We start from the raw sequence: 24,887 nt of genomic DNA on the forward strand, positions 1-24,887 counted from the left end.
AAAATCATAAAGCATGTAAGCCATCATGAGCATGATTTAGCAGAAACAACAGATCACAAAAGCAAACCCTGAAAGATTGCAGATACTGTAATTATCAAATACAGGCTATAAAATTAGAATATTTAATATGCTTAAAGGAATGAAGATACTGAAAAGATGATCAAGAAACAAAACAGGGGTGCCTGGGTGGCTGAGTAGGTTAAGTATCCGACTCTTTGATTTCAGCTCAGGTCATGATCTCAGGATTGTGAGATCCAACACCAGATCAGGCCCCGTGCTGGGTGTGGAGCCTGCTTAAGATTCTCTCCCTCTCTTTAAAAAGAAGCGGGGGGGGGGGGGAAGAAAAGCAAAGCATTGGTCAGATTTGATAAAAGAACCAAAAAGAAATTTAGGAAATGAAAATTATTAAAAAAGAACTTAGAAACTTAGTAGACAAGTTAAATTCATCTTAGAAACAGATGAAGAGAGAATTGATGAACTGAAAGAGAGAACTTAAGAAATCACTCAATGTAATTTCTTAGACAAAGAAATGGAAAACAAGAGAGATTGATACAAAGAGAGGTGGAACATAGTATGAGAAGGTATGAACATTTTATTGGCATTCCAGAAGGAAGTAATAGAGCAGTTAGTTGATGGAGAGGCAGAGTTTGAAGAGCTAATGGCTGAGAATTTTACAGAATTGATCATCAGATTTCAGAGCTCAGTGAATCCCAAGTAGATTAAATAAAGAAGAATTTCACACTTAAATTGATGATTGTAAAACTGCAAATCACCAATGACAAAATTTGAGGAAAGAGATTAAGAGTGACAGCTAGAGTGACGGGAAATTTCTGATCAGCAACTTCTGTACAAAACAGAAGGTAGTGGGGATATCTTTAATATGCTGAAAGGGAATAATGTACCTCGTAAGAATTCTTTATACAAAAAAAAAAGAGTTCTTTATACAGCAGAGGTAGAAGGTAAAAATAAAGGCATTTTCAGAGAAGCCACAACTTAAGAGTTGACTAAAAAAAAAAAGCGAATGATGTCCTTGCAGAAGGAACGTGATTCCAGAAGAAAGGTGTGAAATGTGAGAAAGAATGATGTTCAAAGAAAATCATCAATGTTTATGTAAATTTAATACATACTGGTATAAAACTAAAATAGTGTATATTACAGAATGCATAAAATAGTCTTCGATGTTAATGTACTACACAGTGTAACATTCATGCTCTAATTTGAAAAAAGGTTTTTTAAGTTTTATATTTTTTATGACTCAGGAGTTAAGGTAATATTTCAGTGGAATGCTTTATTAGAGGAAAAAATCCCTGATCTGAGTATTGTAGCAGATCATGTTCCCCTCTAGCCCATATGCATGCTTATGTACTTTTTTGCAGTTGTGATCATCTGTGAGCTGTAATCATTTGTGGTTAATACTAACTTTGTACTTAATCTCTGTATGTCTTTAGTTGGATATATTATTTCTCCTATAGGATAATCTGGAAAAGGGAGATAGTAGTATAAGTACTAATTCCTAGCCCACAGAATTGCTTAACATACTTGCTTTTGTTATTGTGGTGGTTATGGTTTTTTTCACTTCATTTTGTGAAAGCGTTTTCCATTTTGATGTTTTCGTATTTCATCAACCCTACCATGTGCACATTGTAATTTCTCTGGATACTGGGATACATCTTACAATATTTGATGTCATAGTTTAATAAACAGCACTTTTTTCTTTGATATAACAGTACCCCTTTAGATTTTGTAAAATATGGTGATGTATCTTTATCATTCCAAATGGCTATGTAATACTTTACCTAGTGACTGTCATGATTTCCCTTATTCCTTATCCGTTTGGGTTATTTCCATTTGTTGGCTCTTATAAATAATGCTAATATGTGAGAATATGAGGTGCACCCTTTTATACAGTCTCTGTTAAAGAATGAGTTTGCAGGCCACCTGGGTGGCTTAGTCAGTTTTAAGCATCTGCCTTGGGCTCAGGTCATGATCCTGGGGTCCTGGGATCCAGCCCTGCATCGGGCTCCTTGCTCAGTGGGGAGCCTGCTTCTCTCTCTATTCCCCCCCACACACCCCGGCTTGTGCTCACTGTCTCTCTCTCTCTCTCTCAAATAAATAATCTTTTTAAAAAATGAGTTTGCAAATTTTATGCCTATGTGGGAATTATTTTTAAGTGCTTTGCTAATCTAGTAAGTGTTAAGTGGTACTTTATTTTCCTACTTGTGTGCATATGTTTTTTTTTCTAGAATTTTATTTATCTAGTCTTTATTTTTTGGGTTTTTTTTTTTTGTTGCTGTTTTATTCTGTAGTAATCAGTTTATCTTTTATGATGAGTACCTGTTTCTTCAAAGCCAACTTTCTGTATTTTTTGGGTTTTTTTGTTGCAGTTTTGTTCTGTAGTCATCAGTTTATCTTTTGTGATTAGTGACTGTTTCTTCAAAGCGAACTTTCTATAACGTGATAGTTACATTTAACTTCACCTTGCAATTATTTTGATACAGTGCATTAGTGTTTGTGTTAGTATACTTTTGAGAGTGAGACAGTTGATTACCTTCTGTTCAAAACCAACGTGCCTTATAAAGAAGGATTTGGAGTATTATACTGAGTGTTAATTGCTTTTCCATTATTAATATAATTTAGTTCTTGGGGCTCCTGGGTGGCTCAGTGGGTTAAGCATCTGCCTTTGGCTCAGGTCATGATTGTGGGGTCCTGGGATTGAGCCTCATGTTGGGCTCCCTGGTCAGCGGGGAGTCAGCTTCTCTCTCCTGCTCTCTCTTTTGCTCGCTCTCTCATAAATAAATAAAATCTTTAAAAAAAAAATTTTTTTTTTTGGTTCTTACCACAATTTATAGTTGTGAAAAATCGAGAGATATGAGTTAGGTTTTCCCATGATCATACAATTGTTACTGTGAGGGGCACCTGGATGGCTCAGTCAGTTAAGCATCTGCCTTTAGCTTGGATCATGATCCCAGGCCCCACATCAGGCTCCCTGCCCAGTGGGGAGCCTGCTTCTCCCTCTCTCTGCTGCTCCCTCTGCTTACATGCTCTTGCTCTTTCTGTCAAATAAATAAAATATTTTTTAAAAAATTGTTAATGTCAGAGCTGGGTTTTGAATTCGAGTATGATTCTAGGGCCTCAACCATTCTATGTTTAGGTAGTAATTATTAAGTACCTTGAAATAATTCTATTTTGCTTTATTAAAGCCACATACTACTCTGCATAATAATTCTATAAATGAGGGGTATTTCTAGTATTTGGCCCACTTGCTTTATCTTTTTCATGTACAAATCTTATTAAGTGAATTTTTTTACTTTTTCATTGAATTTATCAAGACTCAGAAATTTGATTTCTCTTTCTGAAAACTGTAGTCTTCATTAATTGCCATTTCCTTGGGAAATTTCCCATTTCCTGAGAATACATCACTGGTATTCTCAGAATCGAGGAAGGTGATGGAGGGTAAGTTTGTAAATACATTTTATTCTATTAAAGTGTTTAATATACAATTAAATGCTGTTCACTGACAGGAAAGCTAGGCTGTCACAAGCTCTTCACGGTTCTTTCCTGCCATCAGTCAGAAATTAAGCTATACCTAAATTACTAAATCAAAATTAGCTCCAAAGGTAAGGTTCTGGGAGGGTACTGCCATAGTAAAGGCAGAAAGGGGGTATATTATCTGTAGAGAATTTTTAAAACAATAATAAAATTGACTAAAAGGGCTATGCTTGTTATTGTCCTATAACAGACAGTTCTAAACAGTGTCAACGATAAAATACTGCCCACTGCCACCACCATTTTAAGGCTCAGCCCTTGCTCCCAAGAGATGAATGAACCTTGACATGGAAAAGGACATTGTGTCTGAGCTTTCCCCTTTTTCCCAAATTGTGTTTCAGTTGGTAAAAGGAAGCAATCAAAAAATACATGGCAAGCTGTAACAAGGAAACAGTGTTTTATTGGTTCCTACATATAAGTCATGTCGGTCATATTAATTGCACAGTATGGAAACTTAAAACTCAAGTAAAAGAATGGTTTGTTAGATTAAAAGATTACAGGGGAATTTCATGGGATATAATTAATTGCAGAAGTATAGTCAGGCCTCCCAAAAGCTGTCTTCTTAGCAACTCTGGGAGCTCTGCAGCTCTGCCTACCCAGAGTCCTGCTTTGGTTGCCATGTTTAGTGTTGGTGATGCCTTAAAGGCCTTTTTTTTTTTTTTTTAACCACCCCATGAGCCGGAGCCAGTGGTAAGAACTCCCTCCAGGTAGACAGAATTTCTGACAAATTTAAATGATAAATTCAGTGTGTGCCAGTTATTTTTCATGAAAGCTGAATTCCCAGTATCTGCAGGTCATAAACTTGAATAATTAATTCTTTGCCCTTTGAATCTACCTTCTGGTGCCTGCCATCCAGGGAGAGGCCTAACGCTGAGAGGACAGTTAAAAGTAATTTTCTGGACAGGGTGTAAACTTTCTGAAAGGTCATTAATGCACTTGAGAGGGATCAAGTCCTGTTGTTTGGTTTAACAACATAAAAGAAATATATTTGTGCATCCTGCTTGCTTCGTCTTCCTTTACCTTTTGAATACTCTTCTCCATTTCCCACACCATGATCCGTTTCTGCTTTTTACCTCTGTGTGTCTGTGATTAAATGATGTATGCAGAAGATTACTTTAAATGGCAATGAGTTATGTTGTGGACATTAAGAATATACACATTCAGAACAAATGGAAAAGCACAATCTAAGGCAGATTGCTGTTTTGTTGGTTTGTTTTTTTTTTAAGATTTTATTTTTAAGTAATCTATACATCCAACATGAGGCTTGAACTCATGACCCCAAGATCAAGAGTTGCATGCTCTGTCTACTTACTGAGTCATCCAGATGCTCCAGATTGCTGTTTCTGACTTGGGAAAATTTTCCATTGATAGAATCATTCAGACTCAAAGATCTCTGTCACAGCATAGATGGCAGTAAAAATTACATTCTCTGGAAAATCATTCTGGATAACTCAGTTTGCTGTAAATACACAAAAAAATAGTGCCAAAGGGGCGCCTGGGTGGCGCAGTCGTTAGGCGTTTGCCTTCGGCTCAGGGCGTGATCCCAGAGTCCTGGGATCGAGCCCCACATCAGGCTCCTCCGTTGGGAGCCTGCTTCTTCCTCTCCCACTCCCCCTGCTTGTGTTCCCTCTCTCGCTGGCTGTCTCTCTCTGTCAAATAAATAAATAAATAAAATCTTTAAAAAAAAAAAAAAGTGCCAAAGATCAGTGAAGTTTAAATACATTTTTATGACATTTGCAAGTATATTGGGTAAAACGGCATTTCTGTGTTAATTGTTCATAGAGTTAGGTTTTTTATTGTATAGGTAGCTAAGTTTTATACATGTACGTTTCTAGTCCATCTCCTTAAAAAGATTTATTTTCAAGATTAGCCCAAAACTTTAAAATATTATTTAATATTTGTTATTAAATTACTTAATATTATTGGGGTTTCCTTCACGTTTAACTAAAATAAAAGTCTGTTATCTAAATTTGTAATTTTAATGCACTTTTTAAATTTACAAATAGACTGTTTGATTATTTAGCAGGTAACATCTAAAGGAACTGGCTTAAATCCTAATGCCAAAGTATGGCAAGAAATTCCTCCTGGAAATACTGATGCCACTCAAGTAACTCATGGAACTGAAAGCTCTTGGCATGAAACAGCAGCCACATCAGGGTCTCATCCTGAGGGTACGTCCTAAATGCTTCATCAGTACAAATCATATTTTGGTTGAACATATGGCCAAATCAGTTTATAAAACTTTGGGGTGTATCTTCTGATTATTTGATTAAATATATTTATAAATGTTTAACATGTAGTTTGTACATAGTGCTTACTTATGTTTAGTATGAATGGATTGTCACTGATTTCACATAGTAGCTGTATCTTTGGGTCTGGCATTTAACCCACTTACGATATGGTAGTTATAAATTAGTTTTGATATACCGTCACTGGCAATGCTATTTACTCACTGACTTTGGGTAAATGACATAACTTCTCTGTTCTTGTTTCTTTTGTCTGTAAAACATTAATAATAATTACTTTGGCATAGGATTTTCTGAGAATCAAGTGAATAAAGTACATGAAGCTGCACATAGATAGTATACAGATAATGCTGTATAAGTTTAAATTATTGATAATCATTTTAGCTTGTCCATAATGGTAAACTTATGTTCCTCAGGAAGAGAACTCTTATTACAACCATGTGGACATTATCCCAACTGGTAGAATTCCTTAAAGTCTAATTATAGAAGACCTAGTGCCCAGAGTTCCTGAAGATACGATTTAAAGAATTCCTATTTACTTTCAGTATGTTTTCTCTAATACAGGTAATACAGAGCTTTCAGATGATATGTGTAAGGAATATGAAGTAATGTATTCATCTTGTGAAGCCACCAGAAATACTATAGGCATTGAAGAATCAACCGATGGAATGATTTTAGGGCCAGAAGATCTGAGTTACCAAATATATGATGTTTCTGGTAAACTTTATGCTTTTATTGGTAAAACAAGCATACAGTACCCTAGTGTTTTTCCCCTATCATTGTTTTAATAAACCTTTGACATTCATCAATCTGTTTTTTTATTTGCAAAGAACTGTATGTTGATGAAATGCTACGTTATTTTTATAAGTACTATTTTCAAATGTACAAACATGAAACTTGTGATTTAAAAAGAATGTTTAAACATCCTATTAAAAGAGAGTGTGAAATTAAAGATAAAAGGAAAAAATAGTATAGTTAAAAGAGACCTGAATTATAATTTTTCAGAGAGCCCAGGTGTCTTGGTCTGTTAGTTGGGATCAGTGCAAGTTCTGTCAATTTCCCATTGCTTTTGTTAGTGTGAAATACATTTGTAAATGTGAATTTGCAGGAATTAATTTTGAGAAAATGGCTGTATTAAAAACATGGTTCTACTACAGTTCAACTTGTGAACTATTTTTTTCACATTTATTTAATTAGCATGGGTTAGTAGTTGGCTTGGATTTAAAATGGATGAGATTTAAAAGAAACTAACAATAGACCAAAGACCCCAACTACCAAACTTAATTTTTCTGATTTAAAGGATCTCTTTGGAAAATAAATGTAATAAGGAGTACTGTTTTCTCTTGCTGCTTTAGTTCGTTCTGTGACTTCAGGCAAGATATATAAACCTTTGTCTTCAATTTCCTTATTTATTATAAATATTTGGACTAGATTTCTAAGTTTTGTCAATTTGTAACTTGATTTCTGAAGTGGCATGGGTGATACTTCCATGTAATAATTTAAGGTGGTAGGTTCTCCTCCCTACTGTGGTCGTAATATACCTAATCACTGGGTACTTTAAACATAGAGTTGGTTTTAGTAATGTAGCAACCAGTTGGTATTTTAATAAGTTTCCTGTAATGACATTGAAAAGTTAAATGAAATTATTGCTCATTTTTAGGTAGCACATTTGGGTGGTTGGATTTTGTATTAGGATTGCATGTACATAGAAACAGAATGCTTATATTCATTTTTAATGAAGTAAATATCTTCTATCACTTTGAATCTTGAGTACTAAGACAAGGTAGTGGTAAAATCATGCACAAAATTTACTTATCTTTATATATACATTCTATTATCTGTATTTAAAGGAAATTAGCCTATGTAATCACTAATGCTTGTTTTAAGAAGAGGACAGATTACATGCTTTGAGTCTGTAATGTTTTGTGTAAGATTTTAATAAAAGAGTGATGGTTTTCCAGGCTTGAGTTCTGAAAAAAGTCTTGTGTTCTGGGTTTAAATACTTGAAGGCATAGAGGACTGTTAGAGTTGATTTGATCCTTTGGATGTTTGAGTGTTTTAAATATTCCTAGGAAGATAGAGTGCTCTATAATCAAGGAATGAAAAGAAAAGAGTATTAAGAGATAAAAGTTGAAGAAGTATGACTAACATCAGATTTAGTAACAATAATACAGATATGTATATCCCAGCTTGTTTAGCTAGTTCCTTCAAATTTAGATTACTATTACTTTTGTTCTTTGAGCTTTCATTAAAGGAGTAAGTAGTTACCACATTTTTAAAGTTTTTAGGGTAGAGTTTGACAATAGGGTAGCCAAGTACCTTTAGTATTAATGGTGCTTTGTTCATTACTTGCTACAATAATTTTAGACTGATCTGAAATCTATCTAAAGAAAGAATAGATAGGTTAAAATTCGACTTTGTTAGAATTCAGTTGAAATCTAAAAATAATAGTTTTGTTGTGAGTTTTAATTGTGTGTACTTTGTGATGCATTCTGAGTACAACTATACGTAATGTTTACTACCTATGGTAATTTGGTATTAACTTTTTTCCTCTGTTTTCTACCTTAAGGAGAAAGTAATTCAGCAATTTCTACAGAAGACCTAAAAGAATGTCTGAAGAAACAGTTGGAATTCTGTTTCTCCCGGTATGTTATTCATATTTTTTGAGATTTCTCATTTTTTGAATTGTTTGGTTAGTAGATGTAAAATACCTGTGAAATAGTGAAAGAATGGTGGTTTTAATTTCCTTCAGTGATGTATTTTCCTGATTTTTTTGGTATATTCTTTAGCATATTACTTAACTAAATTTAAAGATGTAGTCTCTAATTGAATATGCAAAGAATCTAGTCTTAGTAGAAGGATAATGAAATACTGGATTGGATTACTTTTGGATTGGCTATTGGATACTTTTCCTATAAACATATTCAGGTTTAGGGTTCTCAAAACAGTGGTTATCTCTTAATATATATTTTTAGTAGCTGGCTTGTGTAACCTTTGATCATGGAGTTATGATGGGCATGGAATTTATGTTACTAGTATCTTCTATTAAATAAGGGTTTCTTTCAGGCAAACATTTCCAGATGTCTTTTTTTTTTTTTTTAAGATTTTATTTATTTGTCAGAGAGCAAGAATAAGCAGGGGGAGCGGCAGGCAGAGGGAGAAGCAGGCTCCATGCTGAGCAGGGAGCCCAGTGTGGGACTCGATCCCAGGATCCTAAGGCAGATTCTTAACTGACTGGCCACCCAGGCATCTTTTTTTTTTTTTTTTTTAATTTAATTAATTTATTTATTTTAGAGAGAGAGTGCATGTGCGGGGCAAGGGGAAGGGCAGAGGGGGAGGGAGGGAATCTCAAGCCAACTCTGCACTGAGCACAAGCCTGACATGGGCCTTAATCTCATGACTCTGAGATTATGACCTGAGCCAAAACCAGGAGTTAGACACTTAACCAACTGAGCCATCCAGGAGCCCCCAAGAGGTCTTATTTACAGATAACAGTTATATAGGTATATTTTTAGTTTAGATGTCCTAAAACCTAGTGTTGTAAAACTGCCCCTTCTGAAATAGAAGTTTGGATATGCATGCAAAGGTAATGCCTTCTATTTTTCTATATGTGGTGAGAGGTAGAACCAGTAAACCAATTTTTCAAGCTAGAAACCTGGATTTTATCATCGACTTCTATATTTCTTTTTTCCCTTTTTATTATTTTTTTAAATTTATTTACTTTCTAAGTAAGCTCTATGCCCAACATAGGGCTTGAACTCATGACCCTGAAATCAAGAGTCACGTGTTCCACCGACTGAGCCAGCCAGGTACCCCTAGACTTCTTTATTTCTTTACACATAATATACTCTTGACTCAGGTCTAGTTGATTCTTTATCCTAAATAGCTCCTCCTTTTTTCCCTTCCTTTTTATTCTTTGCCTTTATAGTCTAGTAAGGATAAAACGATAAAAGCGGGAGTCTCTTTCTTTAGTCATTTGTTCCTGCAATACAATTCATTTTCTGTAATATACTTCTAATAGTTATTTAAAAATCTTTGCCTACTAACTGGATCATTTGTGTGTCTGCTTATATTTGAGTTTTTTCTCTTTGTCGTAATGTCCTGCCTTTTTGCATGTCTTATAAATTTTGATTATATGCTGGACATTACATGTAAAAGCAGCTAGGAGCTGCAAGTGACATAATTTTTCCCTCTAGACAAGATTTGAGCTTTCCTCTGGTAGGCAGAAGCAGATTGATTGCTTCAGTCCAGTCAGGAATTGAACTGGGTTAGGACTGAGCAGCCACTTTAATTGGACTCAGTCTGCCTCTGATTTATCTTTGTTCCTTGGGCATGACCTTTTCAGTCTTTTGATTTAGAAGTCTGTTTTCTGCTACCTCAATCCTGAAACACCAAGGGAGATTTAGTCCTGTTCTTAAGAGGTTTGAGATTAGCTCTTTAGTTTCTTAACCCTGTAAGTTTCAAAATCTGGCAGATGTCTTGTGGGAGACACTTGTTTTGTGTTTGATGCAAGTTTCTTCCTTCCACTGGAACTTCCACAAAACCACAGAAATGTTAACTCTGCCTTTTCAGCCTGGCTCCAGTTTCCCATCTTCCTCCTTAGAACTCAGGAAATGTTATATGGGGGGAAATCTGCTGTATGTTAGGAGCTCCTTTAGTTTCCAGTTTCCAGTGCCAGTTCTGTGCAACTGCCTAAAGCTCTGCTGTTTCCCTTTGGTCCCAGATCTGCAGACCCCTCAGGTAAGAAAGATCATCTTTCTGGAATTTCATTTTGTTCTTGTAGCTTCTTTCCTTCATCTCCTGAAGTGTGATTTTTGTAATTTAGCCAGGCTGTTTCAGTTTTTGCAACAGGAGCACTGGTTTGTCATGGTCTACCACATCTTACTCAGAACTTTGATACAGTTCAAACCAACTATGCAATTGACGCTTTTGGCTCAGCAAAATTGTTATTAGTACATATCGAGTATTAGTCATGAGTAGTCAAATCATAGGTGTGATTTATATCCATTAATTTGACTTCTGATGAGATATAATTTCTTAAAAGAGTTTGACCAAGGTTGGGGTGCCTGGGTGGCTCAGTCGGTTAAGCATCTGACTTCAGCTCAGGTCATGACCTCAGAATCATGGGATCGAACCCTGCGTCGGGCTCCGTGCTCAGCATGGAGTCTGCTTCTCCCTCTCCCTCTGACCCTACCCCTGCTCATGCACAATCACGCACACATGCTCTCTCACTCTCTCTCAAATAAATAAAATCTTTTAAAAAAAGGTTTGGGGTGCCTGAGTGGCTCATTCGTAAAGCATCTGCCTTCAGCTCGGGTCATGAGTTCAGCATCAGGCTCCCTGCTCAGTAGGGAGTCTTGCTTCTCCCTCTACCCCTTCCCCGTGCTCGTGATCTCTCTCTCTCATGCTGTCTCTCGCTCTCTTTCTCAGATTTAAAAAAAAAAAAAAAAAGGTTTGACCAAGGTTTTATAACAACAGACACGCTAAAAGTCAGAGTTGATTTAGGCTACAACTTTTTAGTTGTGTAAATATGTGGACAGGGGCACCTGGGCGGCTCAGTCAGTTTAGCATCCAGCTCTTGATTTCAGCTCAGGTCATGATCTCAGGCTTGTAAGATCAAGCCCGTGTTGGGGTCTGCTCTGGGCATAGAGCCTGCCTAAGATTCTGTCTCTCCTCTCCCTCTGCCCCTCCCTCTATAATAAATAGCAAAAAAAGAATATCTTGGTGAAGGTATTATTACTGTGTTCCTCCTTTTATGCTAAAGTGAGTTTAACCTTTGCTGGTATCTTCTCTATTATTTTTTGTCCCCAAAACAACCTGTTGACAGTTGTAATTTTTAAAAAGTAATTACTTTATTTTAATTAAACTTGAATGTAGAGGCCTTTGGCCCTACCCTTTGCCAGGCACTAGTGCCTTGTACATTTTGAACAACAAAGATTCTTCATGGAACCTGTATTCTGGCTGGAGGAAACAAAAAAAACCAATTTTTTAAAAAGCATAATAAACACCTTAGAAATGTGCTAGGTGATAAGCACTATGGAAAAAAATTTAGAGCACTGTAAGCAAGAGAAGGGGAATCGAGTGCTTGGGTGGTTTCAGTTTTAAATAGGGTCATTCAGAAAAGAGGGCTTTTAAGCAAAGACTTACAGCTATTTATAACTAGACTGCTTCAAAGATCTGATGTGAATTAAACAAGATGAGTATGATTTTACTTCAATTTGTTACGTAAGATTTTATATGTAAGATAGAAGTGTTTATATCTTTTTTAGAAATGTATCTTAAAGGATCGTTTATTTTCAATGTTTTAAATTTAGTTTTAAATTTATTAAATTTAAATAAAAAGCCAAACATACTTAAAAAATACAATCATTTGGAAATTTTAAATCCTTTACAGTTAAACTTATAGTCGAAGCTGTAATTTTCCCCCATATACATATTCTAACATCAGTGATAAAGTGTTTATAAGATGGAACTACACTGTATATAATATTTTATTAAGCCTCTTTCCATATCAGTATACTTCCATACAGTTCCCTTGTTCAAAACTTTTGGGAATTTACATGGAAAACCGGGGATGTACTGTATGGTGACTAACATAATATAATAAAAAATCATTATAAAAAAAAAAAAAACTTTTGGGCATGATGTATTTGGTGATTCAGAAACTTTCTGAAAGTTGTTAGAGTGTATTTGTTGTGTATGGGTATTTTCATAGTTCACTGTGTTATTTCTGGTAAAATAATTTTGTTTAACTAGACTTAGTGACAAAAGTGAATAAGGCACCTCTTTAGGTGCTTTTTGAGAATTCTTTGTTTTATGGGACTCTTGATTTTGTTTATTCCTTTCAGAGAAAATTTGTCAAAGGATCTTTACCTGATATCTCAAATGGACAGTGATCAGTTCATCCCAATTTGGACAGTTGCCAACATGGAAGAAATAAAAAAGCTGACCACGGACCCTGATCTAATTCTTGAAGTGTTGAGATGTATGTAAATCCTACCTTTTAGCTTATTTTTTAAAGTCAAAAAGCTAAATATTCTTTTGATTTCTGATCAGGGAATTTTTTGTTTTTGTTGGCCATTTATTTTTGTTTTTTTAAATTGTAGTTGACATATAATGTATTTTTTCAGGTATACAACATAGTGATTCCACAATTCTATACATTAAGCTATGTTCACCAGGCAGGAAATTGTTAACTATTTTTTGTTATTCTGTTGTAATAATTTATTTTTACTGACTTGGTATATAGCTTCCATATCAATTCTGTACCTTGGTGGTTCATCTTGATACCCACTTACTCAAGTATAAGCAATTAATCTCAGTTTACTAGGCTGTTAGAAAGTTATATGTATCATTATCACATCTTCTAAAGCATTGTTTCAAACTTTTGAACCCAAGTAAGGAGTACCTTTTACATTATGGCCCAGCAGACACACACACCACCTACCCACATACAACTGAAATGTTAATTATTCAGATTAATACTAAATGCTTGGAATTGGCTCTTTTGCTTTGTTTTGTTTTCTAAATTGATTTCACAACCTGTTAGAGAATTGCAGTCTGTAGTTTGACAAATACTACTCTAAAGTTTGGTGTAGAATTCGAGGTTCTAAGCATTTTTAATGGTTTTTGTGTCTTATTATCAGTATTTCTTGCTAACCTTTCTTAGCAAAACCTTACCAAAGTTTTAACTACTTGACTGAATAAAGGCAGCTCTTCACTTTGATATGAAATGTGTTGTTGAAAATGTTTAAAAGTTAAATACACCCAAGTCCAATAATAGGCTTATATGAGAGTAGAAGATTTCCATTCTCAGAGGGCTGAAAACATTTATGAAATCTCTGGTTTGTGCAGTGGTTTCTTAAAACAACCCAGTCTTGTCATCAGAAAAAAAAATCAGCCAAGAGACCAGCAGAATCTTCCACTTAAGGGCTAGAACCTAGTGCTTAAACCCAGCTCTTCTTCCCTGTTTCTTTTATTCTTACTGCTTACCTGTTCAGAGAGATGTGGCATATTATTTCTCTGAAGGGACTAGAAATAACAGTTTTCACTTGATGATACTATCTTCATTACATATTTCCTCAAAATCAGCATCTAAAAGATGGCTTCTCAGTGTCTGTAATAGTATGTAAGAATAAACATGTTAAAATCAAGGGAAGTTATAATCATTTGAGTTTAATTCTTGGTTTAAGTGCTTCTTAGACTTGAATTTTAAGAAGAATTTCTTCACATGTCAGAAGGCAATACTGTAATCCATTTACAAGAGTGGAATGCAAATACACTGATTTTTATTATCTCCAGAAATCCAGAATTCACTAATTGTCCACAAGGCAATTTTGCCTTGTTAGATATGTGTCTTATACTCCTGAAAGTTTTTCAGCCCCAACACAGTGCCAAGACACAAATAGGTACTCTGTGTATTTGTTCAAAGAATAACATTTGACAGTGTTTCTTATATATTAATCTCAAAGTATTTTGTTATAACTGTAATCTTTGGTTCTATAATTTAATTTCTTGAGGATATTAGGCTCTGCTAATTTATTCACTTGCAAATAGAAATAAAGAGTTTTTAATGGCAATATTAATATCTCTCCTTGTCACTTTTGAATGAAACGCTTTTTTAAATTTTAGCTTCTCCTATGGTACAAGTTGATGAGAAGGGCGAGAAAGTGAGACCAAGTCATAAGCGTTGTATTGTGATTCTTAGAGAGATTCCTGAAACGACACCTATAGAGGTAAATTATTAAGCATTGTTAAAGCTAAGTGTTCCTTATCTGTTTAAATGGAGGTAAACAGTAAGTCAGTGCCCTCGCATCGTTATGTGAATAGGATAAATTTTGTTTTGTAAATTCTGCAACACTGGAAGAATGGTACAGAGGGAGGAGGAAGATATATTTCCATGTTCTTAGAATGGTAGACTGAGTATTGCTATGTTACTAGTTCTCAATTTATTGATTTGACTGGCAGTTAAAATATAAATAGGCTCTTTTGGGAACTTGAGTATTCATTTGAAAGAATAAACTTAGGAATGAAGAAGAAAAAGAGTCAAGACTAATTCTAGCTAGCAAATATAAAGCAGACTTGCAGTCATCAAGATGGTGTGGTACAGATACAGGAATAAAATAATACTTGAATGAAACAATATAATCCTGAAATAGACCCTTTTATATAGTAATGTGTGTATGATAACATTTATTTAATAATTAGTTTCTACAGAGTATTGTGCTGTGTACTTTATGGTAATTTAAAGACCAGGGTTTTGTTATCTGTGTTTTATAGATAAAGTAACTGAGCCTTAGTATGGTTAAATAACTTGCCTAAGGACACATGGGCTGTTTAAATGACAGAATCTGATTTGAACTTGCTCTTTCTGATTCCAAAGCCCATGTTTCTTAACCAGTGAACCACAGAACTTCACACTAAGTTGCCATGTTAATGATAATAAGTTAAAAATGAGGAGGATTAATTAGTAATGATAATATGGTAATTGGTTAGCCTTTTAAAAAAGAATTTTTAGACTCTTGCCACCTAATAAATTTGGCACATTAGTAGTTAATCTTTTTGCCCAGATTCATTCAGTATTAACTGTCCAGAATGAATATTTCCTAAACTTAGAAACAGTGAGAGAAATTAGAAAAGAAACTGTCACTAGATAGATCTTCTATTTAAAATTATGAACTGTATGTCAAAAGTAACAAATTGAAAGGAAAATTGCAGAATGGGAAGAATATTTGCATTATTAAGAAACAGTGTAGAATATATGAGCCTGCACTCTAAAGCCAAGCTGCCTGGATTTAAATTCCAGCTTTTTACTTGAAAGCTCTATGATCTTGCATAAGTTACATAACCTCTTTTGCTTTGGTTTTTTCCCATCTGTTAAATGGGATAATAGTAAAAAGTAACTCATAAAATTCTGAGAAATAAGTGAGTTAGTATATAAAGAATTTAGAGAAGTACTTGGCATGTAAAACAAATTTAAGATTAGCCAATATTATCATTTTTATAGTTACTGTAATTTATATTCTGAATACAGAAACAGTCACACACATGAAAAGCAATAAATGAAAAGGAACAAGGCAGCAATATACTGTTTATTAGAAAAAAGTAAAGGAACTGCAGATGACTAACATAGCCAGAGAAAGGGGCGCCTGGGTGGCACAGCGGTTAAGCGTCTGCCTTCGGCTCAGGGCGTGATCCCGGAGTTCTGGGATCGAGCCCCACGTCAGGCTCTTCCGCTATGAGCCTGCTTCTTCCTCTCCCACTCCCCCTGCTTGTGTTCCCTCTCTCGCTGGCTGTCTCTGTCTCTGTCGAATAAATAAATAAAAATCTTTAAAAAAAAAAAAAAAAAAAAGATAGCCAGAGAAAGTCAGCTTAGGCAATAATCACTGAAATTCGAATTAAAATGAGGGATTTGGGGTGGTGACCTTAAAGGTTCCTGTCAGCTGGAAAAAATTACTTTAGATCCAGACTTCTTTTTTTATACTTGGGAAAGTAAATCTCTGAACATAACTCTTCCTAAAGAATAATAAAGGCTGAAAATAAAAAGATTTAAATAAATGAATCAATTCATTATATAAAGAGAATTAGAAATGTTTGGAGAATATCAATGGATTTTTGAAGGTAGAGATCAGTGGGTTGCAGTCCCACAGATAGTTCTACAGAAATGTAAGTCTGGACTGGATGAGAATTTTATTAACTGAACTTGGTGATATTTCCCCAATTTCACAAATGTCACAAAACTCAGCCGGTTACACACTACTTATTTCGAGTAGTATTTGACCAAAGCAAATTTCAGCATAAGTAGAGACGTTATTTTTTTAATTCAGTTGTAGTAAAAATTTGAGGGAGTTAGAATACAGGTTAGACTTTACTGTTATCATGTTGCTTGTCCCATATTTGTTCTAGGTTTCAGTTATTGGAATTTCAGTTTCAGTTAGGTAAAGTGAAGATACCTTTGCACAGAGTTTGTATCTGTGACTCTGATGTAGACAGAACATCTGGATTGAATGAGAATGCATGAAAATAAATGGAGGGAAAAAAATGCATGAAAATGTTAATGGAGGACATACTTTTCCTGTTTTGGATAATAGCAGGTCTAGAGAGATTTTACTGTTAAGGAAAATTTAGCTTGCCGCTAAGTGAAATCCTTCAGTTTTGCTGATATTAAAATAAGATTCTATCTCTAAATCATGTACAAATTTACACTTAAGTTTTTCTTTTTTAGGAAGTTAAAGCTTTGTTCAAGAATGAAAACTGCCCCAAGGTGATAAGCTGTGAGTTCGCCCATAATAGCAACTGGTATATCACTTTCCAGTCAGACACAGATGCACAACAGGTGAGAAGAAAACTTCTCTTCTGATTTGAAGTCCTAGTGGTAGAAGAGGTAGTGGTACATTTTAACTGAGAGAATACGTGCTCACAGCAGTGTTTGTAAAGACTGTTGAGCTATTGAGCACCTTGTTCACCTTTTTGGTGGTACTTCTTAATTGGTTTCCTTTTTGATCATTTTCCTAAAGCTTTTTCAATTTCAATTTAAGAAGTTTGTTTCCTATCAGTAAAAAAATTAACACAATTTTAAAATTAATTTAAAGATTGGGAACCATGTACTCAGTAGTTGGTATTTCTAGTATGTACATACTAGGCCCACAATAAATATGTAACTTCCTTTCTGATTCTTGGGGATTTTGACATTAATGATTTACTCTTGTTGTCGTGTCCAACTTAAAGAGAAGTAATAATCCGTTGAAACATAAAAACGAAAATACATCTGATAGCATTTTAAAACCACTGATTGATTGATTGATTGATTGATTGATTTTTAAAGTAAACTCGACTCCCAGTGTGGAGCTCAAAGTCTCGATCCCAAGATCAAGAGTTGCATACTCCACCAACTGAGTCAGCCAGACACCCCACTGATTTTTTTTTCCTTTAATTCTTCATCTTAGAAGACTGTCTGATTGAACCATTTTTAAATAAATATGTAGTGATATTTTGGGTCTGTTTGGAGTTTGTGCATTTTTTTCTGCATTGATCCATAGTAGCTAATCTACAGTAAATGTGAACTTCAGCTGGGGTGTTTTTACTTTTTCATTCCTTATCACCTGCATAATGGAATTGACTTCAGAATTTTTTATTGTTTAGTTTGGAGATGGTTGCTAATACCAAACTGTTGATAGAATAAAGATGGCTTTAATGAAGTGTTTGAATGCTAATAAAAGTTATTTTCTGCTTTGTTAACAGGCTTTTAAATACTTAAGAGAAGAAGTTAAAACATTTCAGGGCAAGCCAATTATGGTAAGAAAATATTTGTAAGTAGAGCTAGTGTTAGGAAAATTTTTGTTTCTTGTCTATTTGAGAATTTAAAACACATATGGATAATATTTTATAAAACCTATAATGATTTTAGGGGCGCCTGGGTAGCGCAGTCGTTAAGTGTCTGCCTTTGGCTCAGGGCGTGATCCCGGCGTTATGGGATCGAGCCCCACATCAGGCTCCTCTGTTACGAGCCTGCTTCTTCCTCTCTCACTCCCCCTGCTTGTGTTCCCTCTCTCGCTGGCTGTCTCTCTCTCTGTCAAATAAATAAATAAAATCTTAAAAAAAAAAAAAAAAAAAACCTATAATGATTTTAAAGAAATTTCATATGATGTGCTAGAAAATTAGTTGATAGGGTAGCAATTCTTTCAAAAAGCCTACCTTTACACAGCATGAAGTGACAACTTAAAAGGTAACCAGAATGAAGAGCAGGAATAATTTTTTAGTAACAAAGGTGGAAAACTTTCTCAATACTGTCATCCTCATCTCAAAATTAATTGCATCACCACATTGCTGACACTTGCTCGCTGTCTTTACAGGTCTTATCTTTTCTCAGATCCCGTGGAATCTACCTTTAAAACTTGTTTCAGTTATTACTGCCATTGTTTAGGCTTGAGCAATTAGAGTAGCCTTTTAACTGTTATGCCTTCAGCTTTCCCCCACTTTTCCATTTTCCATTTGCTCCCAGAGCTACCATCTAAAATAGAATCCTAGGGCACCTGGTGGCTCAGTCATTTAAGCATCCAACTCTTGATTTTAGCTCAGCTCTTGATTGCAGGTCGTGAGTTCAAGCCCCTGCCATTGGGCTCTGTGCTGGGCATGGAGCATACTTTAAAAAAAATAAAAATAAATACAAAGAATAGAATCCTGAGCATTCACTTACTTTGGTACTTTTGGTTACTTTCACATGCTACTTATTCCCTGTGTAATATGATGATGATGATGATTTGTGAATGCAATACAATATTCTGTTGAGCTCGTTATATGTATCAGTTTCTATTCTAAACACTTTATAGCATCATTTAATTCTTACAAGAACTTCATAAGGTGGGTACTCTTGTTTTCTCCATTTTATGGTAAGGAAAGTGAGGTATGAGAGTTACCTACTCAGCTTCAGACAACTAGTAAGTGGAAGAACCAAGATGAGAGAAGCTTACATTTTTTAAGAGCTTGTATGTCAGGCATTGTTCTAAGGACTGGACATATTTAAATCTCATTATTGGTGTGTGGTAGGTGGTATTATTACCTTCTGTTTTAGAGATGAAGATACCTGCCGTTTGTCATTCTGTTTCCTCTGCTTCTCCCTATTATCTCCCTCCCCTACATGAGGCTATAAAGATCTTCTAGGTCTTCTAATAGCTTTAAAATTTTATATGTCAGATTTAGGTCTTTGATACATCTGGAATTAATTTAATGTACAGGATATGATAGAAATCTAATTTTTTCCATAAATGGAAAGGCAGTTGTCTCAACACTTAACAATTTGGTCTGTCCTTCCACAACTTGTGTGTGATGTTGCATCTATCAGATCTGCTTTAGGTTCTCTATCAGTCTTTTCTTTATTGAACCAATATCACTGTTTTAATTATCTTAGGTTTAGAATATCCTTTGTCCTAATGAGAATCATCCCTCCTTACTTGTATTTTTTAAGACTGTCTTGGTTATTCTTAGACCCTTTTTTTTCCATATGACTTTTAGAATGTTTGTCTAATACTAACAAACAACCAAACAAAAACCATATTGGAATTAATGGAATTATATTTGATTTATTGGAGACAGTGGCAGTTTTACCCTGCACTATTCAATATTGTGGTAACATTATGATATATTTCTTTATTAATTGAGGTCCTTTGTGTTTTATAATTTCTTCCCTAAAGTAGTTTTTGTTGCTTTTTCCCTCTCCTTGGTATCTTAGTGATTGATATTTGTTTATTTGTTTATTATTATTATTATTATTATTATTATTTTAAGACCTTATTTATTTGAGAGAGAGCAAATGAGAGACCACAAGCGGAGGGAGAGGGAGAAGTACACTCCCCGCTGAGCAGGGAGCCCCATGTAAGGCTCCATCCCAGGACCCTGGGATCATGACCTGAGTTGAAGGCAGATGTTTAACCAACTGAGCCACCCAGGCACCCCAGTGATCTTTTTTTAAAAATGTCACTGTCTGCAGGAACCTTGCTGAATTCCTTTATTATATCTAATGGAGATTATCTGTCAGCATATCATCTACAAATAATCATTTTGATTTTTCCCGTACCTCCCATTTCTTACAGCTGATTGGGTTTTGTTTTATTTTATTTTGTTTGAGATCTTAGGTATAACGTTAAAAATATATATGTATATTCCGACACCTGAGTGGCTCAGTTGGTTGAACGTCCAGCTTGATTTTGGCTCAGGTCATAATCTCAGGGATGTGAGATTGAGCCCTGTGTCTGGGCTCTGAGCTCAACAGGGAGTCTGCTTCTCTCTCACCCCCTCTCCTGGCTCGTACACGAACACACTCCCCCACTAAAATAAATAAATCTTTTAAAAACATGCATATATTTCATTATAAGTATTATCATTTCTCTGCCATTTGGCTTTTGTTTATGGTTCCTTTAATTAGCCATCACACAGCAATGTTCTTGCTAGGAGATTGACAGATTCACATTAATTTTTATATCATTCATTAAATCCAAATGACTTAGCACCCAGAAAGACAGGTGCAGGAGCCAGAAATCCTATATTCCAACCCTTGATGCTGCTTTCAGCCACAAGCTCTTTGATCTTGGGCATGTCAGGTTACCTCTAAGGTTCTGGTTTGCTGCTTTGAAGTAATGCATGCTTTTCATTTCTGAAATTCTGTGATTCAGAAGCTGTGATCTTGGAGGACAAAGGGATTAAGTGAATAATGTTTGTCCACCTGTGATAATTTCATTAAGAGGCAGTGCTTCATTCTGTTTTAATTGACTTTTTATGACTGAGAATGTTAAGTTTATCTGGGTGTCATATAGATGATATATATTACAGAATATGTCATATAGAATATATAGTTTATATTCCTTTTATATATTTCAGAATTTGAAGTGTGAAAATAATACTTGCATGTTATAAGAAAGTCAGACAATATTAAGTAATTAATAATTAATTAATTCAGTCTCCCTTTCCCAGATTCCACCAGTTCTTTCCCCCAGAGATAATGAGGGTTTTTTCTGTATCCATCTAGGAATTTTCTTTCTTTATATGAATAGGAATGTACAGCAGACATTCATCTGCTCTTTTTCAGTTAAGAGATCTTCAAATCTTTTCATTCACTGTCGTTTCAAGTATACACACAATATTGTTCATGTGTATCACAATTTAATTATACATTTTTCTCCATGGGCGAGCATTAACTTGTTTCTCTTGTTTATAAATAATGTTGTAATGAACATCATTTCTTATGCTTTCTTTGGAATTTTTTTTTTATTGTGGTAGAGTATACGTGCATACATACACAATTTACCATTTTTAAGTAAACAACATAGTGGCATTTAGTACATTTACATTGCTGTGCAACCAACACCATTATTTGTCTAGAACTTTTTGCATCATCCCAAACAGAAACTCCATGAAACAATAACTGCCCATTCTTCCACCCTCTAGTAACCTCTCTTCTAGTCTCTGATTTTATGAATTTGCCTATTTTAGATACTGCATGCAATATCTAGTCTTGGGTCTAGTTTGCTTTTCTTTTCCTGTTTTTAAGATGATAACTGGGTTATAGATTTGAGAACATTCTTTTTAACAAAGGTGCTTATAGCTGTAAATCTCCCTCTCAGCACTGTTCATTGCGTCCAGTAAGTTTTGATGGGCTGTGTTTTTGTTTTCATTCATCTCCAATTATTTTCTAACTTCCTTTGTGATTTCTTCTTTGACACATTAAGAACATGTGTTGTTGGATTTCCACATATTTGCTAATTTTCCACTTTTTCTTCTCCTAATATCTAGTTTTATTCCAGGATACTTTGTATGACTTCAGTCTTTCTAAATTTATCGAAACTTGCTTTTAGCACAACATATAGTTTATCGTGGAGAATGTTCTATATACACTTGTGGAAAATGTGTATTCTGGTGTTTGGAATACTGTCTTATTAGATCAGATAGGTTTATAGTGTTGTTCAAGTTTTCTATTTCTTTTTTTTTTTTCTTCCCTGTCATGACAGGGATTTAATTTTATTTTAAATTTTAATTCCAGTAACTTACCATACAGTATTACATTAGTTTCAAGTATGCAGTGTAGTATTCAGCTCTTCTATGCATTACTCAGTGCTCATCATGGTAAGTGTACTTTTAATCCCCTTCATCTATTTCACCATCCTCCCTCCTGCCTCCCCTTTGGTAACCATCAGTTTGTTCTTTGTAGTTAAGAGTCTGTTTTTTGGTTTGTCTCTTTTTTTCCTTCATTTGGTTTGCTTCTTAAATTCCACATATGAGTGAAATCATGGTATTTGTCTTTATCTGACTTAATTTACTTAGCTCCCATACTCTCTGGATCCATACATGTTGTAGCAAATGGCAAGATTTCATTCTTCTTTATGGCTGAGGTTCTCTGTTTCTTTATCGCTTTTCTGTCTCATTATTTATTCTTGAAGTCTCTATTGTAGCATGGTCTGTTTCTCTTTTCATTCTGTCAGTGTTTTCTTTATATGTCTTTGGGCTCTGTTGGCGGATAGATATATTTTATCTTTTTGCTGGATCGAACCTTTTATCAGTGTTATAATGTCCTTTGTGTCTTATAACCTTTTGTAACTTAAAGTCTGTTTTGCCTAATAATAATACAGTTGACCCTTGAACAACAGGAGAGTTAGGTGTGCTGACTTTTCCTTTCCCAGGCAGTCAAAAATCCACATATAACTTTTTTTTTTTTTTTAAGATTTCATTTATTTGAGAGGGGGAGAGCAAGCACAAGCAGGGGGACCAGCAGAGGGAGAGGGAGAAGCAGGTTCTCTGCTGAGCAGGGAGCCCAATGTGGGGCTTGATCCCAGGACCCTGGGATCATGACCCAAGCCAAAGGCAGACGCTTAACCAACTGAGCCACCTAGGCATTCCCACATAAAACTTTTGACCCCTCCCAAAATTTAGAACTAATAGCCTACTGTTGATGGAAAGCCTTACCAGGACCATAAACGGTTGATTAACGAATATATGTTATATATTTTATGTATTGTATACTGCATTCTTAGAATCAAGTAAACTAAAGAAAAGAAAGTGTTATTAAAATAAAGGAAGATGCCTGAGTGGCTCAGTTGGTTAAGCATCCAGCTCTTGATTTCGGCTCTGTGCTCAGCAAGAAGTCTGCTTGAGATTCTCTCTCTCTCCCTCTGCCTTTCCCCAACTCATACACACACATGCGTGTGCTTTCTCTGAAATAAATAAACAAAAATCTTGGGGCACCTGGGTGGCTCAGTCGGTTAACCATCTGCCTTTTGGCTTAGATCCTTGATCCCAGGGTCCTGGGATGGAGCCCTGCATCAGGCTTTGTTCCCTGTGGGGAGTTTCCTTTTCCCTCTCCCTCTGCCTGCTGCTCCCCCTGCTTGTGCTTTCTTTATCTCTATCATATAAATAAATAAAATCTTAAAAAAAAATCTTCAAAAAAATATATACATACATAAAAATCTTTTAAAAAATAAAGGAAGAGAAAATACATTTATAGTACTGTACTGTATTTATTGAAAACATCTGTGTATAAATAGAACCATGCTGTTCAAACCTGTGTTGTTGAAAGGGTCAGCTGGATAGTCATCTTAGATGTATTTTGGTCACTATTTGCTTGGAATGTCCTTTTCTATCCTGTTACTTTCAGTGTCTGAATTTAAAATGAATCTGTTATAGGTAGCATATAGATGAATCCTGGTTTTTTAATTCAGTCTGCTAGTCTCTGCCTTTTAATAAGAGAGTTTAAGCCATTTACATTGAAGTAATTATTGATAAGGAAAGATACTTCTTCCACTTTAGGTATTTGTTTTCTGTATGTCTTTCATGGGTTTTTTCTACCCTCAGTTTTTCCTTTCTTTTCTTTTCCTTTCTTTTCTTTTCTTTTCTTTTCTTTTCTTTTCTTTTCTTTCTTTATTATTTGAGAGGGAGAAAGCACAAGCAGTGGGAGGGGAGGCAGAGGCAGAGGGAGAGGAAGAAGCAGACTCTGCTGAGCAGGGAGCACAACACAGGGCTCGATCCCAGGACTCAGAGATCATGACCTGAGCTGAAGGCAGACACTTAACTGACTGAGCCACCCAGGCGCCCCTAATAAAGTCTGTTCTTATCTCACTTTTCTTTTAGGGTTCATTATTTTTGTCTTACCTGAAATTAACGTCTTCTAGGTTCATGAATATTTTTTTATTATTTCTTCTAGAAGTATTGTACTTTCACATTTAGATTATGCTCACATTTAAATTTTATGATCTACTTCAAGTTTCTTTCGTGTGTTGTGAAGTCAGGGTTCTTTTTTAAAACATGTACATTTGTTCCAACATTACCTGTTGAAAAGACTTGGTTACTTTGTTCACTGTTTGTTGATTATATATGCTTTGGGTCATTTCTGGACTCTGTTCTATTCTATTGATCTGTATGTTTATCTTTATCTTTAAATAAGTTTCCTACTCTCTTGATTATCATAGCTTTATAAAAAGTTAAAAGATTGGGTAATGTCTAAGTTCTCAAATTTGTTTTGACTTTCCAAAATTACCTTAGGTATTCCAGGCCGTAACATTTCCATATAAATTTTCAAATGAGTGTGTCAGTTTTACAGAAATGCCTTTGGAG

General features: G+C 35.0%; 1 protein-coding gene across 9 annotated transcripts in view; it reads left to right on the top strand.

Annotated features, from left to right (window-relative positions):
- The window catches only part of LARP4 (La ribonucleoprotein 4), a 192,818-nt gene that overhangs the window by 140,890 nt on the left and 27,041 nt on the right, over window positions 1-24,887 (top strand). For 7 of the 9 annotated variants that reach the window (XM_026501893.4, XM_048216778.2, XM_048216779.2 and 4 more), the window contains 7 exons: window positions 5,570-5,717; window positions 6,357-6,509; window positions 8,362-8,437; window positions 12,641-12,777; window positions 14,424-14,527; window positions 17,017-17,127; window positions 18,033-18,086. In XM_026501893.4, coding sequence (XP_026357678.1) covers window positions 5,570-5,717; window positions 6,357-6,509; window positions 8,362-8,437; window positions 12,641-12,777; window positions 14,424-14,527; window positions 17,017-17,127; window positions 18,033-18,086 — 783 coding nt within the window. The remainder of the gene's footprint in view (window positions 1-5,569; window positions 5,718-6,356; window positions 6,510-8,361; window positions 8,438-12,640; window positions 12,778-14,423; window positions 14,528-17,016; window positions 17,128-18,032; window positions 18,087-24,887) is intronic. The other 2 variants (XM_026501892.4, XM_048216777.2) reach the window with 1 other exon arrangement.

This window comes from Ursus arctos, unplaced genomic scaffold (genome assembly GCF_023065955.2).
Source record: "Ursus arctos isolate Adak ecotype North America unplaced genomic scaffold, UrsArc2.0 scaffold_26, whole genome shotgun sequence".
Taxonomy (NCBI): Eukaryota; Metazoa; Chordata; class Mammalia; order Carnivora; family Ursidae; genus Ursus; species Ursus arctos.